This window comes from Cyrtonyx montezumae, unplaced genomic scaffold, assembly GCF_038088225.1.
Source record: "Cyrtonyx montezumae isolate F1298 unplaced genomic scaffold, pur_monq_1.0 scaffold_17, whole genome shotgun sequence".
NCBI lineage: Eukaryota > Metazoa > Chordata > Aves > Galliformes > Odontophoridae > Cyrtonyx > Cyrtonyx montezumae.
Genome location: NW_027071903.1, coordinates 16,222,691 through 16,238,374, shown reverse-complemented (window position 1 = coordinate 16,238,374; position 15,684 = coordinate 16,222,691). Strand labels below are relative to the sequence as shown.

The following is a 15,684-nucleotide window of genomic DNA, read 5'->3' as shown; positions in this document are numbered from 1 at the left end:
GGATGATGCAACATTAAGAATAACAGAAGTGGAACAACTCCATGAATCAGTCTGCAGAACTTTCTAGAAGAAAAAAAAATAAATTGCATAATCCCTTGATAATTAGAAAAAATACATTAAATCCTCTAGATGTAAAAATATGACAAGGCTTCCATGAAGAACGTGAACAACAATCAAAATACAGATACAGAGTAAGATGAATTTGATTCTATCAAGTGCATCATCAGCAAGTTTGCAAATGACACCAATAAGAGCAGTACAGCTGACACTATAGAAGGAAGCAGTACTGTCCAGAGGGCTTGAACGGGCACAGAAAGGGGGCACACAAGAAACTAATGAGGTTCAGCAAGGCCAATTGCAAGGTGTTGCACTTGGACTGAGGCAATGCCAGGTATGTCTACAGACTAGGAGAAGAACTCATTGAGAACAGCTCTGCTGAAATGCATGTGGGGATCCCAGTACATGAAAGACAGGACATGAGCCAGCAGTGTGTGCTTGCAGCCTTTAAAGCCAACAGCATTCTGGGCTGCATCAACAGAGGGGTGACAGCAGGGCAAGGGAGGGGATTGTGCCCTTCTACTCTGTCCTTGTGAGGCCTCATCTGGACTACCATACACCCATGCCTGGGAATCCCAGTACAGGAGGGATATGGAGCTGTTGGAGCAGGCTGGATTAGAAGGCTGGAGCATCTCTCCTGTGAAGACAAGTTGAGAGCACTGGGCTCGTTCAGCCTGGAGAGAAAAAAAGCTTTGGTGAGACTTTCCAGCACTTGAGGGGGGCTTATAAGCAGGAGGGAGACCAAATTTCCATATGGACAAATAGTGATAGGACAAAGGGGAATGGCTTTAAAAGACTGGAGATTTAGATTAGACGTGAGAAGGAAATTCTTCACTCAGTGGGCAGGAAGGCCCTGGCACTTCTGCCCGGTGAAGCTGTGGAGGAGCCCAAGGCCACGGATGGGCCCCTGGGCAGCCTGAGCTGGGGGGTGGCACCCGGCCCACGGCAGGGGGCGGGAACTGAAAGAGCTTTAAGATCTCCTCCGAGATAAGCCATTCCGTGACGGTAAGAAACCACGCAAATACGCTGTTTTATTCGTTCCAGCCCGCAGTTCGGCCCGGCCGCAGCCCTACCTCACTACGGCACTGATCCCCCGCCTCGGCACAACAACGCCGTCCCCAGAGCGCCGGCAGCGGCCGCGGGGCCTTATGGGCGCGCACGGCGTTGCCATGGCAGTAGCGGCCGTTGGGGCGGGAGCGACGAGCTCGGGTCTGCCCGGGCTGTCCCAGCTCCGGCCTGTCCCAGCTCCGGCCCAGGCCGATCTGCGGGTGCAGGTACAGGGAATGCGGGCTTCCGCGGAAGGGCTGTCCGAGGGGCTGCGGGCCGGCACCGCGTGGGGCTGTGCTGGGGCAGCGTCGCGGCCGCCGGCACTGACGGGAACACCTCGCTCAGCTCCACGGCCTTCTCACTGAGCAGCGCTGCTCTGTGCTGAGCGAGGTCTGCTGTGGGCCACATCGGCAGGGTGCTCCCCAGGGAGCAGCCCCACGCTTCATAATTCCCGCATTCCGGTCTCCTTTGTCTCTGACAGGTCTTTGTAAGGCTTTCGGACGTGGTGTCTGGCTGTAAGCCACGCCCCGACCTGACGCGGTTCTTCTAAGTGTTGTATCTCACAATGCAATCGCACAGCAGAGAATTGGATAGAGGAGGAGGAGCAGACATTGCACCAGAGGTGTTGGGAGAAACTCTGAGCAACTCTGGAAACGAAGCTGCCCACGCACAGAGTGAAGACAGTCCTGTCAGCCGGGGTGAGCTGTCCTGCTGGGGGGTGTGGGGAAGAGTTACTGAACTGCGTCCCTGCAACTGAAAAATAAGGGCTGTTGTTGAATTTATACCTTTCTCCCGCTGAATTTACTGAAAATCTTGCTGTTACTGAGGCTTACAACCAGCCCTTCCCTTCCCTCCTACCATTTCTTGTTTCTTTAGTTTTCTTTTTCTGGAAGTACATGTTTTGTATTGAAGTCATACATCCAGTCTAATCTCCTACTAATTACGATCATATTTAAATGACCTGGTACAATCATCTTGTTTACACTGACTCTTTCTTAAGTGCCAGAACTAGAAGCAAAACTAGTAGGTTCTGATCAAGAATCTGAAGTGAAAACTATTAAAAATGCAATTACCCAGAGGCAGTGTAAAGGTAGTTCGAATGACTATAGCATTGGCTATGTTGGAGCCACCCTCCAAAAAATGCAGAAAGGTAAATTTGTGGAAGTGCAAGACAAATAGTTTTTGTGTTGACTTAGATACTCCATTATCTTCACACGTTTAAGTAGTCTTAGCATGTAGTCTTTAGAAATCTTGTTAAACTCTTTAAGTGTTGCTCATTACATGTAATATACAGTAGATGTCCAAGATAATAAAAACATTGGTGCCAGTACTGTATTATCGCTGTACATTATTATAATACCTAAGACTAGTGTGTTCTGCCAAACTTTCATATGTAATTGCAATATTTCAGCAGTTTGTTTTGTTACTAGTTATTTTTGTGTTCTGCCTTCTATAGAAAGTTAAATTATTTCAACTAAAAAGATCTGCAAAAATGTTAGAACAGAGCTTTGTTAGAACTGTTCTGTTAGAACAGAGCTTTTCTTGAAATTCACGTTCAAGTGCTTTTCAGTATTTCTCTGAAGTAGTTGGAAATGTGACACATATATTCCTCCACCCATACTGAACTACAACTTGTTTTCTTACAAGATGTTAAAAGTGAAGAGAAAGCCATCAACTGTATGTCCAGGACAGATCAATGGAATGAGCAAAAATCGGTTGGTGATCACAAGTCAGTAACGAGCTCATTCAGTCAAAAGACAGAAGAAAAGGGGTGCTGTGTAAGGTAAAACATTTATTGATAGTTTTTATTTAAACCTTGGCATCATTGAAATCAGTAGGAGTTTCACATATTCACTTTCTACATGTTAACCCTAGCTCTGGAGAATGATTTTGAAGATGAACTTCAGATTAATCAGTAACTCAGGAATTTTTGATGTTTCCAGCATAGGTATTTCTTTTTTATTTAGCAAACTGCCCTTTGAATGTATGATGTAGTCTATTTAATGGATTTGGACAAACGAGTGCAAACTCTTGTGGGAGCAGATTTGACCAATTCTCAGTATGAATGCAAAGGATCCATAGTATTAATTCATCTCAATGTAAATATTACAGTTGTCATGACAATTTTTGGCAGAGGTATGTGAAGGGACCGACTCTCCAAGTTACCAGAGCATAGGTTATCCCAGGCTATCAGGCCAGTACACATAAAAATTAAATTCTTGTGAAGAGCAATGTCAGAGTGCATCTACTGCACGTGATAATTAGTATTCTTATGGAACATGTTTTATGGTTGTGTAAATTGCCTAAGGATGCTGATAATTTGATTAAATGCTACTCTAAAAGCACAATGAAAATCAGCATAATACAGTACATGTACATAGTGTATAGAAACATACCTGGACACGCATGTTTTAGAGATTTTGGTAAACGTTTATAAATCCTTCATTCCTTCAGAGATATATTTCAGCCATGTTTGGCCTATAGAGCAGTAAGAGACTGACAATCATCTTCTATATTGCCCCAAGGACTAGCCAGTTGACTTGCATTAGAGTTTTGTTCCTTGGCATTATTGAAGTTTACAGTATGATAAACGACTGTATCTAAAAGAAAAATTCCCTTCCCTTGGTTTTCTTTTCTGGGTTCTCATTTGCATAAATCCTCTCAGAAGTGAAACTGAGTATTAAGTAATTACCATTTAAGTGATGCTACTCATTTTCTGCTCTGGCATTCCTAGCCAATTAAAGTAGTGTACAAAAACTTTCTTGACTGCCAGTCTTTCATTAAAATGTTAGACTAGAAAACCAGTAGTTATCAACCTGAAATTGTGACTCAGGGTCCTAGATGTTGCTTATTGACTATGCCAGCAAAGACCCTGCACCAAAGCAGCAATAAATGAAGGAAAGAATGAGAGAAGAAATAACCAGAGTATACGAAAAATCATGCTGCTCATTTTCAAAAAGATGAACTCCCTAATTCCCTACCTACTTTCTCTTTTTATAGCAGAAGTAGGAAGGGCCTGGTAACACACTTCAGACAGGTAGGAATGGAAAGCAGCTCTTAAAAGTCTTCAGCTTGCTCACTTCGAGGAGTATAGTCTTCTAAGACGTAGCTATTTCTCTTGCATAAAGGACTGTATTTTGCATTGAAATTTGTTTTAAAAAAAAGACTGCAGCACGTGCACTAAAGTACTTTGTTTCTGCTTCCTGTTTTAGAATGACAAAAAAGATTCTGCAAGACATTTGTAAACAGCACAAATTATACTTGACTCCATCCTTAAATGATACACTTTACTTACATTATAAAGGTAAGCTGTGGATAAGATTCTATAGAGCTATCATTCTAAACAGTATTCTCACTGGGAATCCGGCTTATGGCTCACTGAAGTAAAGTAGGTATTTAAACATTCTTCTAAATGAGAAACATAATTTAATTTGATATAATAATGTAATTGTGAAACAAAATGAGCAAATATGAAGGTAAAAAAGTGAACTGATTATAAACGTAATTCATTTTGTAGACTAATTCAAAAGTTCAGTGGGAATCATGAGGCTGATTTTTAGAAAACAACAGCCTCTGAGAAATGATGTCTTAAAACGCTGACATAATTTGTATTCAGGGAAAAGTATATACATATATGTATTATTTTTAAATGTGTTTGTCTAAAAAAGTTGTTTATCAAATTTTGGGACTTTTGTACTGAGAAAACAACAGTAAACATGTGCTGCATGTTCTCAGATACTTCTGAAAGAAAAAAGGTTGCTAGAACATCCTTTTCTCATATCTGTGCAGTTTTTTGTATGGTTATTCAGAATTGTGTAAGAATTGTTTTAAATAAACACAACATGCTAAACTTACCTTCAGCATTTGGCTTTATGTTTGCTATTTTGTTAGTGTTTGAGAATCTAAAGGGCTCCACAAGATATAGACCAGAATAGGTACCTCATAGGTACATTTTTCTCCCTTCAATGTGCTAATTGGATTCCTAGAAGTCTTACCATCAGTTTTAATGCAAGTATTCTCACAGGCTGTATCAGCAGCACTGACTTAATGAAATTTACGCTTTGAATTACTTAATTTTAGCCAATGCATTTTAACTTTGAAACATCTTTTTTTTTTTCTGCAGGATTTGTCCGCCTGGAGAATCTTGAAGAGTATACTGGATTGAGGTGTTTATGGCTGGAATGCAATGGCTTAACAAAAATTGAGAATTTGGAGGCTCTGACAGAGTTGCGCTGCCTCTACTTGCAGCTCAATTTAATTAACAGAATTGAAAACCTGGAATCTTTACAAAAGCTGAATTCCCTCAATCTGAGTAACAACTATGTCAAGACCATTGAGAATCTCTGTAAGGACTGTTGGTGAAAGATGTTTTAAGTTAAAGAAGCCCACATGCATAAGATTTGAGAGCGGTTTCGTTTTTAAATTATTACTCTTTATATTAAAGTGTTGCACAGTGTCCAATACCAAAGCTCACAAGGCTGCTATCAAAGAGTCAAACCTATGTGTTTTAGTTTAATAGTTCTGCAGTTGAAATATATGAGAAAACAGAAAACATAATAACTACGTAATTACAAAGGCACAGAACAGTGTAGTATTTCTTCACTTCTTAATACCATCTCAGTGCTCTGTTTTGCAGACAGGCTGTCAAGCTGTGTTTTACCATTTGCTATACAGTTACAATGTGCTTTGGCGTTGCAGATGTGATACCAGATTTTTTGTGTCTGTTAAAGGACACACTTTGTTTTATGTATATTAAGAGTAATCTAAAATAGAAGCATTTGTTTTTGTGTAACTGACTAGTTTGAAACATGAAGAACAACCAGCCTGTGTTAAAATAAATAACTATTCTTCTTGTGGGGAAGAAAGCACCTTTGGAGGCATAGCCAAAAGATACGTATAAGCAGAACAGCAAACTCAGGAAAAAGCTACCCACATTTCAGTATAGTGATGCTATAATTCTACTTGCTCCAGAAAATCTTCTGTGAAGCAGTGACTCTTACCCTTCCTGTCATTGTGTTCTTTTTGTCTGACAGCTTGTCTAAAAGTCCTGAACAGTCTGCAGATTGCTCACAATAAGTTAGAAACAGTGGAAGACATACAACACTTGCAAGAATGCCCAAGTATTTCTGTTCTCGATCTTTCCCACAACAACTTAAGTGATCCAAATATTGTGATTATTCTGGAGTCAATGCCTAATTTGGTAAGCTGAATACAGCTGAGGGTATGGATTAATTATATGAGTGAATCTCATGAGGTTGTTTTGTCAGGTAGTCCAGTGTGTCATTGGTCTTCGTCTAAATTAATTGTTATTAAACGTTATTAGCCATTTTTGTAGATTATCTACAATGACTAAGATGTTTTATTCACCATTTGCTTTTGAAAGGGAGAGACTGTGCATCCAGGTTGTATAGGTTTTGTTTCTTAGATTGCTACATCGTTTGCAGCTCAACTTTAAAAATTATTTTCCTGTTTCTCCAGCATGTGCTGAATTTAATGGGAAATCAAGTGATTAAGAAAATCACTAATTATAGAAAAACACTTACTGTTCGACTGAAACAGCTAATGTATCTGGATGACAGACCAGTATTCCCAAAGGATAGGTAAGAAACATAGGTATCTTCTTTGCACAGCAGTAAAGCTTTGCAATGATCTTTGACTATTTTTTTTTTATAAATGGAAGGAAAGGAAGACTGTTTTAATTTATTGAGAGCAGGTAACTTTCATTACAATAGAATTATACTACAGAGATCTACATACCTTAAAACAAAAATAAAACTAAAAAAAAAAGGATAACTAATTATTGAACAGAATTGCTCTACAAAAAGTATGCAGACTGCAGAATGGAATCCTAATTTCAACAGAAACTGAGCAGGTGTCTGGAAAATCAGAGCCATGATCACCACTCCTGATTGATCTCTGGTGTTGTAATCAGTGGTGCTTAGAGAATTTTGTTTCTTTTGTTGCTGTTCAACTTGCAAGAGAAGATACCCTGTTTCATAAGGGATTGCCATTGCTGTCTTCCTTTTCTCTGTTAAAGATACCTATTGCTGTTACAAACTATTTTAGATTTTTCTTCTGTCAGAGCGATGAGTTTTTTGGCTGTATTACAGTGAGCTATTTTCTTTTCCATAGAGCCTGTGCAGAAGCCTGGGCTGTTGGAGGGCTTGAAGCTGAGAAGGCAGAAAGGGAAAAATGGGAAACTAAAGAGCGAAAAAAAATCCAAGATAGCATTGATGCTTTAGCAGCAATCAGGCAAAAAGCAGAGGAAAAGAAAACACTGAAGTATTCAGAAGAAAGAGATGCAGGTACAAAACATGGAAGTGAAGGTGCAAAAGACAGCATAGAAGGTTTGTGATTAATATTTCAGATGTTTGTCACAGCTTTTCCAGCTGTTGTGCTCTACGCCAGAGGAAGCAGGTGCTAGTCAGGGCCGTAGTGGTTGCCCTAAGTATTCATGAGTGGAGGCAAGTAGCAATCCAAACACTGTATTTCACCAAGATCATGGAATCATAGAATTGCTCAGGTTGTAAAAGACCTGCAAGATCATCAAGTCTAACCACAAACTAACCATACCACCCTAACTAACAAACCTCCACTAAATCATGTCCCTGAGCACCACATTCAAATGGATTTTAAACACATTCAGAGATGGTGACTCAACCACTTCCCTGGGGAGCCTAGTCCAGTGCTTAACAACCCCTTCTGTAAAGAAGTCTTTCCTGATATCCAACCTGAACCTCCCCTGGCTCAACTTGAGGCCATTTCCCTTTGTCCTGTCACCATTGAGAAGAGACCAACCCTGCTCTGACTGCTGTTACCTTTCAGATATTTGAAGAGATCAATAAGGTCTCCCCTCAGCCTTCTCTTACCCAGACCAAACAGCCCCAGTTCCTTCAGATGCAGAATGGAGCTGGATTGAGGCACCTGTGCTCCAGCACATCCCTGCATCGACCACAAGTCCATGTCCAGATACCCCTGTAATATTACTTTCATTAACAGTAAGTGTGTGAACCTAGAACCTATCCACTGCAGTGGTAACACAGGTAATTTGAGGAAGGTATTTAATTAGTTAAGGTTTCACTTACTGCTCTTTTCTGTGCCACTAGTTTTCCTGTCACATTACTCAAGAATAAATTTATGACCACGGATAATCCGCAGCCTAACCTTTTCAAGGACACTATGCATGTTTCAGGATAAACAAGACTGAAGCCAAGTGATAAGGGATACTACAGTGTAGAGAAATATTTGTGTGATACATTCTGGCATTTTACAGGCGCTGAAGTCTGACACAGTTGACTAACAAGTCAGAGTTTTTCAAAAGCTGGTAGATCGCATAAAGAAAATGACACCTTCAGCAGTTGATACTGATCCATCAAAATACAGAAGCATATATTTAAATGTAGTGAGTCCTCTCAAATTTGAATATAAATATAGCAAAATTATTAACTGTATTGTGCTCTCTCGCTGAGATTTTGTTGGAGAACTGTAGATGCAGGGGAATTGAGACGGGAAAGCCCACAAGAGTGCCCCAATGATAGGAAGACTGCTGATTTGTGAATAGCTGCTCAAGCAAACTAGGAGCTTTTAATGTATATTTTGGGCTATGCTATTAAGAACATTAGCAGTTTGGATATTTAGAATAAGTAATAACAGATTAACTCAGCAGTTCTAGTGAACTCATTTCTTCTATAGGAGCATCTGCAAATTCAGGTAACAATGATGGAAATACATCAGAGATATCAAATCTATCAGAACAGCAAGAAACTCAAGAGAAGATAAAGAAATTTGGAAATGAAAGTTTTGATGCTCATAATGGTGATAACACCCCTAACAGACAGGGAAGATAACACTGACTGGAACTTCAAGAGCATGCATGTGAATCAAATTCTTACAAATGCTCAGACTTTCACAGGAAGATAGATGATAATGTACACAGTGGAGAATCAAACCAAACAGACTCAGTATAGCTCCCCTCTGCTGTGATTCCAAACAGCTGATTCATAGCTAAGAATATCCTATTAGATTTCTGTATCAATGAGCTGGAAAGCAATTCTAGATAAATCATTATTTTAACACTACAAAGAAAATTATTCTGAGTGCCCAGTCTGCAGCTTCTGATACATAAAAATGGAATATACCTCATACGTGCTAGATTTAGGAGAGCTTACAGGCTTCCCTTGCTCCCACAAACTGTGTGGTATTCTTCCCAGCAAACGCTGGGCATCACTCAGGGGCAGCTCTGTGCCTTCACACACAGAATATTTTTTTTACATAAATATATATAATACCTGATTGAAAAGTACAGATATTTATAAAATGTAAAAGAGACCAAGGTTATGATGAAGCACTGGGTTCAGCTGTTTGCTTCCAGAGTGCTCACTGTTGCAACATGCAAAGTCTTTTATTCAGTTATTTCTCTGCAAATAGCTATTTTTATTTCTTAGATCTTTCAAGGGAGAAGAGAGCTTCTGAAAGGGCTGTGATTCCTGAACTGGATGAATGTGCTGAAATCGAACATGAGACACCAGAGAAACTTCAACTTGGTGTACGTATTAGATTCAGATTTTGGTTTGGTTGTTGTCTACTCCCAGATTAATTCATGTAACATTCTGTCTAAATAATGTATACAGCCAGATTTCCAAGGAAGGCCCATTATTAGGAAAAGTAGGGGAAAACAAAGAAAAATAATAATAAAGTGGAAAGAATTTACCACTATTACCAAAGTCTCTTTTATCCTTTGGCCATAGATCACCCAAAGTTGAGCTTCTAGATCTGTGATTTCTCTGTAGAGAGAGTTAGCAAGGGTTTTCATGTGAAAAAGAGAAATCACAGTAGAAAGAATCCAGGGAATAAATGTGTCCTGATGAGGAAGACTCCCATGAAATATTCATTTGAAAAGATAAAGAATCACAGGAAAAAAAACCAACAAAAACACAAGGAACAGTGAGCCACCCAGTTATTGTCAATGTTAGCTAGCAATATTAGATATTATAATTGGTTCTCAAAATAAAACTTGGAAGCATATTTCCAAGAAAAGTAGAGCACGCATTTTTCAGGTAGGTAATAAGGGATTAGCATTTCTAATGCATTCTTCTGTTTTCTAAGATTTTCATCTGATGATGCAAACATTTAAACATCACATTTAGCCATGAGGACATGAGTGTGACCACTGAAAAACACAGTTTGAGTAGAAGTATTATTCGCTATATTCTAGTTACAACCCTACTGCTAAACTGACGGTGTCAGATTATGACACAAGAGCAAAATCTTGAGCTTATGATTTTCCAGAGCACTTAACATATCTTGAGCAACATTGGTAACTAAATTCCTACTGAAATGCTTTAGAAAAGTCAGTTATATCTCTTCTGTGCTCTTAAAGTCACAGGAAAAAAAACCATCCTATTACTGTAAGGCTCGACTCATTGCTTCAGTAGAGGGCTTATTGCTGCATCTTCCCATTCAGGTGTTTTTGATAATAGATTTAGCAAGGATAGTGGAGAGAACTGGCAGCAATTCCAAGTATATACAATATCATTTTCATAAGCAGATCCCGCAAGGCTGAAATACAAGCTCATTTCTTGGTGCTGTATGGCACCATTGTGTAATGTAGTATAAAAGAAAGGCTTCAGCATGCCTACATGGAGTTTCTTTCAACACATAAGAAGTAGGAATATTCTAATTCTACAGAAGGAAAAAACAAAACAAACAAAAAAAAATCCACATACTAACACACATTTCAGTGTTCTCTGCTATGCTGTTCTACAATCGATATCTAATAATGTCAAGAGCTTCTGGCAGCAGCTTCCAATACTTACGCTATTGCAGATTTTCCAGAGACATTTAGCACTGACATAGTGGGGATGGCTGTGAAGATGCTGTAAACTAGAATCTCTGAAGCAGTCTTCAGTCGTATACTGGAGTCCGTGGACAGTCTCAGTAGTAATACAAGGGAGAAGGGTGGGGGAGGATTTATAATGCAGTGGATCTGATATCCCTCTGTTGAGAACAAGCCAAACGTGCATGAACTGGTTTTCATGCATAATCTTTGGCAGTGTTTGAACTAACAGCTGTTTCCCTTCTGACACCAAACTCACAAGCAATCACCTCCAAATCTTAATCCATACATTTTTCATTATTTTATTTTAAAATCATGTGAGCTCAGGACATGCTACACTAGCCACAGCCAAATCAGGAAACAGAAGCTTCATTTGTTTTATTTCTGTAATAGTCTTCACACACAAGTCTGCACAGATCAGATGATCCCAATGCTGCCGTGACAAGTAAATAGCTGTACAAAACCAGTCAGCTCTAAAACAGCTTACTAAAGGAGATGCTTTTACCAGCATTAGGCTGCACTGAGAAATTGCTAAGAACTTAGTACATTCTACATCTATGAACATTTTGTATTTCTACCCTCTCTTTTTGCTTTCATTGTTAGCAACTGGCATGTGATGTAGAAAATGTTTTCTAATGGAAACCTGGAAGAACTAATCCTGTCCGCAGGAGAACATTTCTCAGCCAGTTTTCAGTTCCACTTCCTTAATCACATGACATTCACAGTAAAACACTGTTTTATTAGTTGTATTCAGGTTAACAAAATTTACTGATGAACTGTTTCAAAAAGCCAGATGTTGTTTTGGCTGTTACCAGAAAGATGAATTGGAGTTAGGACTAGGTCTATTGATAGATAAGAGACAGCCAAGAGATGTAAACCACGTTTCCTTTTAAAATCTTATTACTGTCTTCTTGTCTATCCATTTTTCTTCCTCTTTTTTTCTTTTTTCCTTTTTATTTTTCATAGTAAAACAGAACAGTAGAAAAGAGCATGCCACTTGACATTAAGTTTATCACTTTCTCATTTACTATTTCTGGAAACAGATGAATTGTCTGTTTCCAATTAACAGAGAAAGATGTCATCTTGGAGAGCATGACAGTCCAGTTTTTCCAGTTGTGCCCCTTTACCTGGAACAGCATTGTATTAAAAATATTCTCAGGAAGATAAAAATGTCATATTTTTTACATTAGAGCTAACTTTTCCCACTAACTTTTTGATTGTCTTCAGGAACTACCTGATTTAGAAGACATAGCTGTAAATGAATTTCCTCCAGAGAAGGACAGCTTTATTCAAAAGGTAAGATCCTTAATAATCCCACTGATGAAGTTTGCCACACTAATGTTTTGCATAAGGAAAGTAATCTAAGTTGTGAAATGCTATTTTGAGTGATGTAATCAGTAGTGTGCTTATAAACTGAAATGGATGTTCAGGCATATCTTCTTTATCCTTTATTATCCTCTTTATTATATATTTTTATTTTTATTTTTATTTTTGCATTGTAAAAATTGGAGAATGAAAACCTAAATTCAAGTAATGTGACAGTTAAATAAGATTAGTTTCTCATTATACAGTTTTTTAATGAAGATTATTCATAAAATACACTTTACTAGTACTAATAAGCTGCAAAGGACTGAATAGGTTGTACAGATGCCCTACTGCTGAATAAAAGCAAACCTTTCAACTTAAAATACAAAGGTCAAAGTTCTTTTGCTTCATGTTAAACTAGAGAGACTCAATGCAGTGCCAGCACCCCTGGTCCATGCCCTCATTAGCATTGTGCCATGTTCAGACTAATCTGGTAGGCAAGACTATAGACAGAAACAAAAAAGGAAAAATAAAACAATAAAGATGAAAAGCACGGCTTTGATTCTTGTGCTGGTGGTGGCTCATACTTGCCATGCTGGAAATAGGCTGATAGAGTATGCAGTTCTGCAATTGGTTGGAGGGACTTGTAAAATTTTGTGTAAGGCATGGGTTTCATTTGTTCTTCTGTTCACGTGCTGTGCCGATGTTGCAAAATGTCTTGGCCAACAAAGCCTCCAATTAGAAGATAAGAGAAGAAACAGAACAGAGAACAAAGAGGATTAATAAAGCATGTGTTTGCACCTCTCATACTCCCCCGGGTGCTTGGTTCTTAAATGCAGTTAAAGATGTCAGATCTCTCTGTTTGGGTAGTGTCTGGTTAAGTCCTAGTTTAAAAGCAGAACTGGCAAGGTTCAGTATATTGTGTAAGTCAGTCATGCAAGCGTTGCTCACAGTGGTGAAATGCAGACACCTCTGTCTTGGTCCTGCTGCTTTACTGCCCAAACCCTCCACCTCAGAATAAATTCTTTACCAGAAATCCAGCCTTGAATTCCCATAGCCTCTTAGTTAAGGTCATTTCCTGGGCATTGGAAGTGTCAAAGTTATTGTTGTGATTAGGGCAAAATAATAGATCTAAGCCCATGAATCCTCTTGCCCTTGTCAGTGACTTGCTCTTGAAGTATGAGCTTTTGGGTTTGCTTTTTTTTTATTCAGTCTAATAGAAAAAGAAATTTCTGTTCCGGTTGGATCAGTACCAGCCAGTATGGTGTAAATCAAAGGGCCATGCTATTCTCATCTGCTCTAGTCAATTAGGATCCTCTGAGGGTTTTCTTCTTAATAGAATGCACATATTCATTTTGGAACAATGAATTGGTAAAGAAAGAAGTTCTAGACACTACACATTGCTGAATTGCTGCATGATCTTTTTCTTTTATGAATGATTAGTAGTTTATGGTCAGCTCGTGGCTGATGTCTGACATAGTTAACCCAAGATCAGTTTGCAAAAAAGCAGAGCTATGGCTGTGAAGCAGATATTCTGTACATTTTGGGACAAAAACACATCAAGACTAGTAATCCATGTATGGATCCAAGAGATATTTACCTATTTTTGTTGTTACGTCAAGCGCAATAACATCTTCAATTATATTTTCTGCTTTTGCAGCAAGAATATCACCCAAAGATTGAAATAATTTCTGAAACAACAAACGATGGTGATTCTGCATTAGAGGAAAACAATAAAATCACATCTGAGGACTCAGTAGGAGACATTGAAATATCCATTTTTTCAAATGTGCGTAAGATCCACAAAGAGCAAGAAAAGGAGTGCTTTAGACCCCTTATTAAAGAATTCTTTACAGAGCCTTCTCATTCAGAAAAAGACAAAACCACTGACCCCTGTAAAGTCTTGATACAGGAGATTATCACCCAGCCTACTGATAACCTACTATTGTCATCGACCTGCAATCAGCCAGATGACCCCAGCCCAGGGGAAGGGGACAGTAAGGTCACCACTGCTTGCCCTGGTAAGATTACAGCAATACAATTAATCACAGAGGAAAATGGGTGGCACATATATGCTAACTTTAAGGATGTGTTTAGCTCTTGTTAAAAAAAGTTTAAAAAATTAAAACAAACTTCAAGTCCACCATATTACTTAACAATCACCTCTTGTTATTTTTTACATAGGAATCCTAATCAATTTAAAATTAAAACATTCTGTTTTATCACACAGGAGTCGTTGCTGAGTTTAATCTAAATGATTTTTAAAAACTGGGCTCTGCACTTCTATTTCCAGTGTTAGATATAACCAGTGAGTTTCACCTGCCTTTAACTTGCCTTTTAACAGGAAACAGTACTGATGGAGAAGTACAGTTGCTAGCTGAACCCCATGATGACATGGACAGCAAGAGGGGATTAAATTGATTGCTTTCAATAGAACAGACCATATCTGGAGCATCGTGCCTGGCTGACTGCATACAGTTGTTCTCAAGATAAAGAGTTCAGCAAAAGGGCTGCTTATTAAAACAGACGTAATACTGATTATAAAAACCCATTGCCTTCAACTGAGTGTTTCATTCAGAGCTGATGTGGTTCTAAAACATGACTATCAGGGCAGGTAAGGAGTGCCTCATTTCCCCATTCCAAAGGTGCTGGAAATCCCTCATCTTTTTGGGCAGCTTTCCAGCTGTACTACTAATAAATGCCATGGCATTTGTATGTTAAGGTTAAATTCCACTTTGCCATGTCCTTTCCTTTTCACTGCATCCTTCTAGAAATGTTTCTCATATAACTTACAGTTTTGTTTTACTTAGGTTGTTTCAATCCATATTGTACCACATTTCTGTCATTTGAACTAAATATTCTACTAGTAACCTGTCATCTTACCAGTACATGTTACACTGGGTAGATTTTAATGACAAACCAAGATTTTAAGGATCAGATATTCACAGACATTGTGATCGTTTATGAAAAACAAATGTAGAAATAATGTCTGAGCATGGAAAATATGATTTTAGCTTTGAAGGTAATATTGGTGAAGCATCTACTGATGACTGCCATTTTAATGTTTTTTTCTCTTGACAAGAAATGAAATGAAATGAAAATAACCAGCCAGTCAGTGGTAGATAATTTGGGTATTAAAAAGCAGACCAAAGCAATTCCTTGTTCACTAGCTTCTCTTTCACTCCACAGTGGTAGTTTTGTGCCAAAGTGCAATGGAAGCAACTCCTGCAGGGTTCTCTTTCCCCACAACACCCTCCTTTTGTTTTTTACTTTCCTACTGAAGTAGAGAACAAAATTCAAGGAAGTGAGGATCACTGTGACACTACAATAATAACAGTAATAATAACGATAAATAATAATTAGAAGAAATGGCCAACTCCAGGCCAATTCTGCTGCCGTGGCATTCATTGCTCACATTTTCCTAGCATTAGAGTGGTTAT

At 38.7% G+C, this 15,684-nt stretch overlaps 1 protein-coding gene across 1 annotated transcript; it reads left to right on the top strand.

Moving 5' to 3' along the window:
- The first annotated feature begins 1,339 nt into the window (after positions 1-1,339).
- LOC136046757 (dynein axonemal assembly factor 1-like) lies at positions 1,340-14,972 on the top strand. The gene is made up of 13 exons (XM_065733491.1): positions 1,340-1,494; positions 1,586-1,802; positions 2,105-2,254; positions 2,752-2,887; positions 4,317-4,408; positions 5,228-5,449; positions 6,138-6,304; positions 6,583-6,704; positions 7,237-7,451; positions 9,549-9,649; positions 12,167-12,235; positions 13,905-14,265; positions 14,589-14,972. Exons 2-13 carry the CDS (start codon positions 1,670-1,672, stop codon positions 14,663-14,665), a joined length of 1,845 nt encoding a protein of 614 aa, XP_065589563.1. The 5' UTR covers positions 1,340-1,494; positions 1,586-1,669; the 3' UTR covers positions 14,666-14,972.
- Positions 14,973-15,684: the final 712 nt, after the last annotated feature.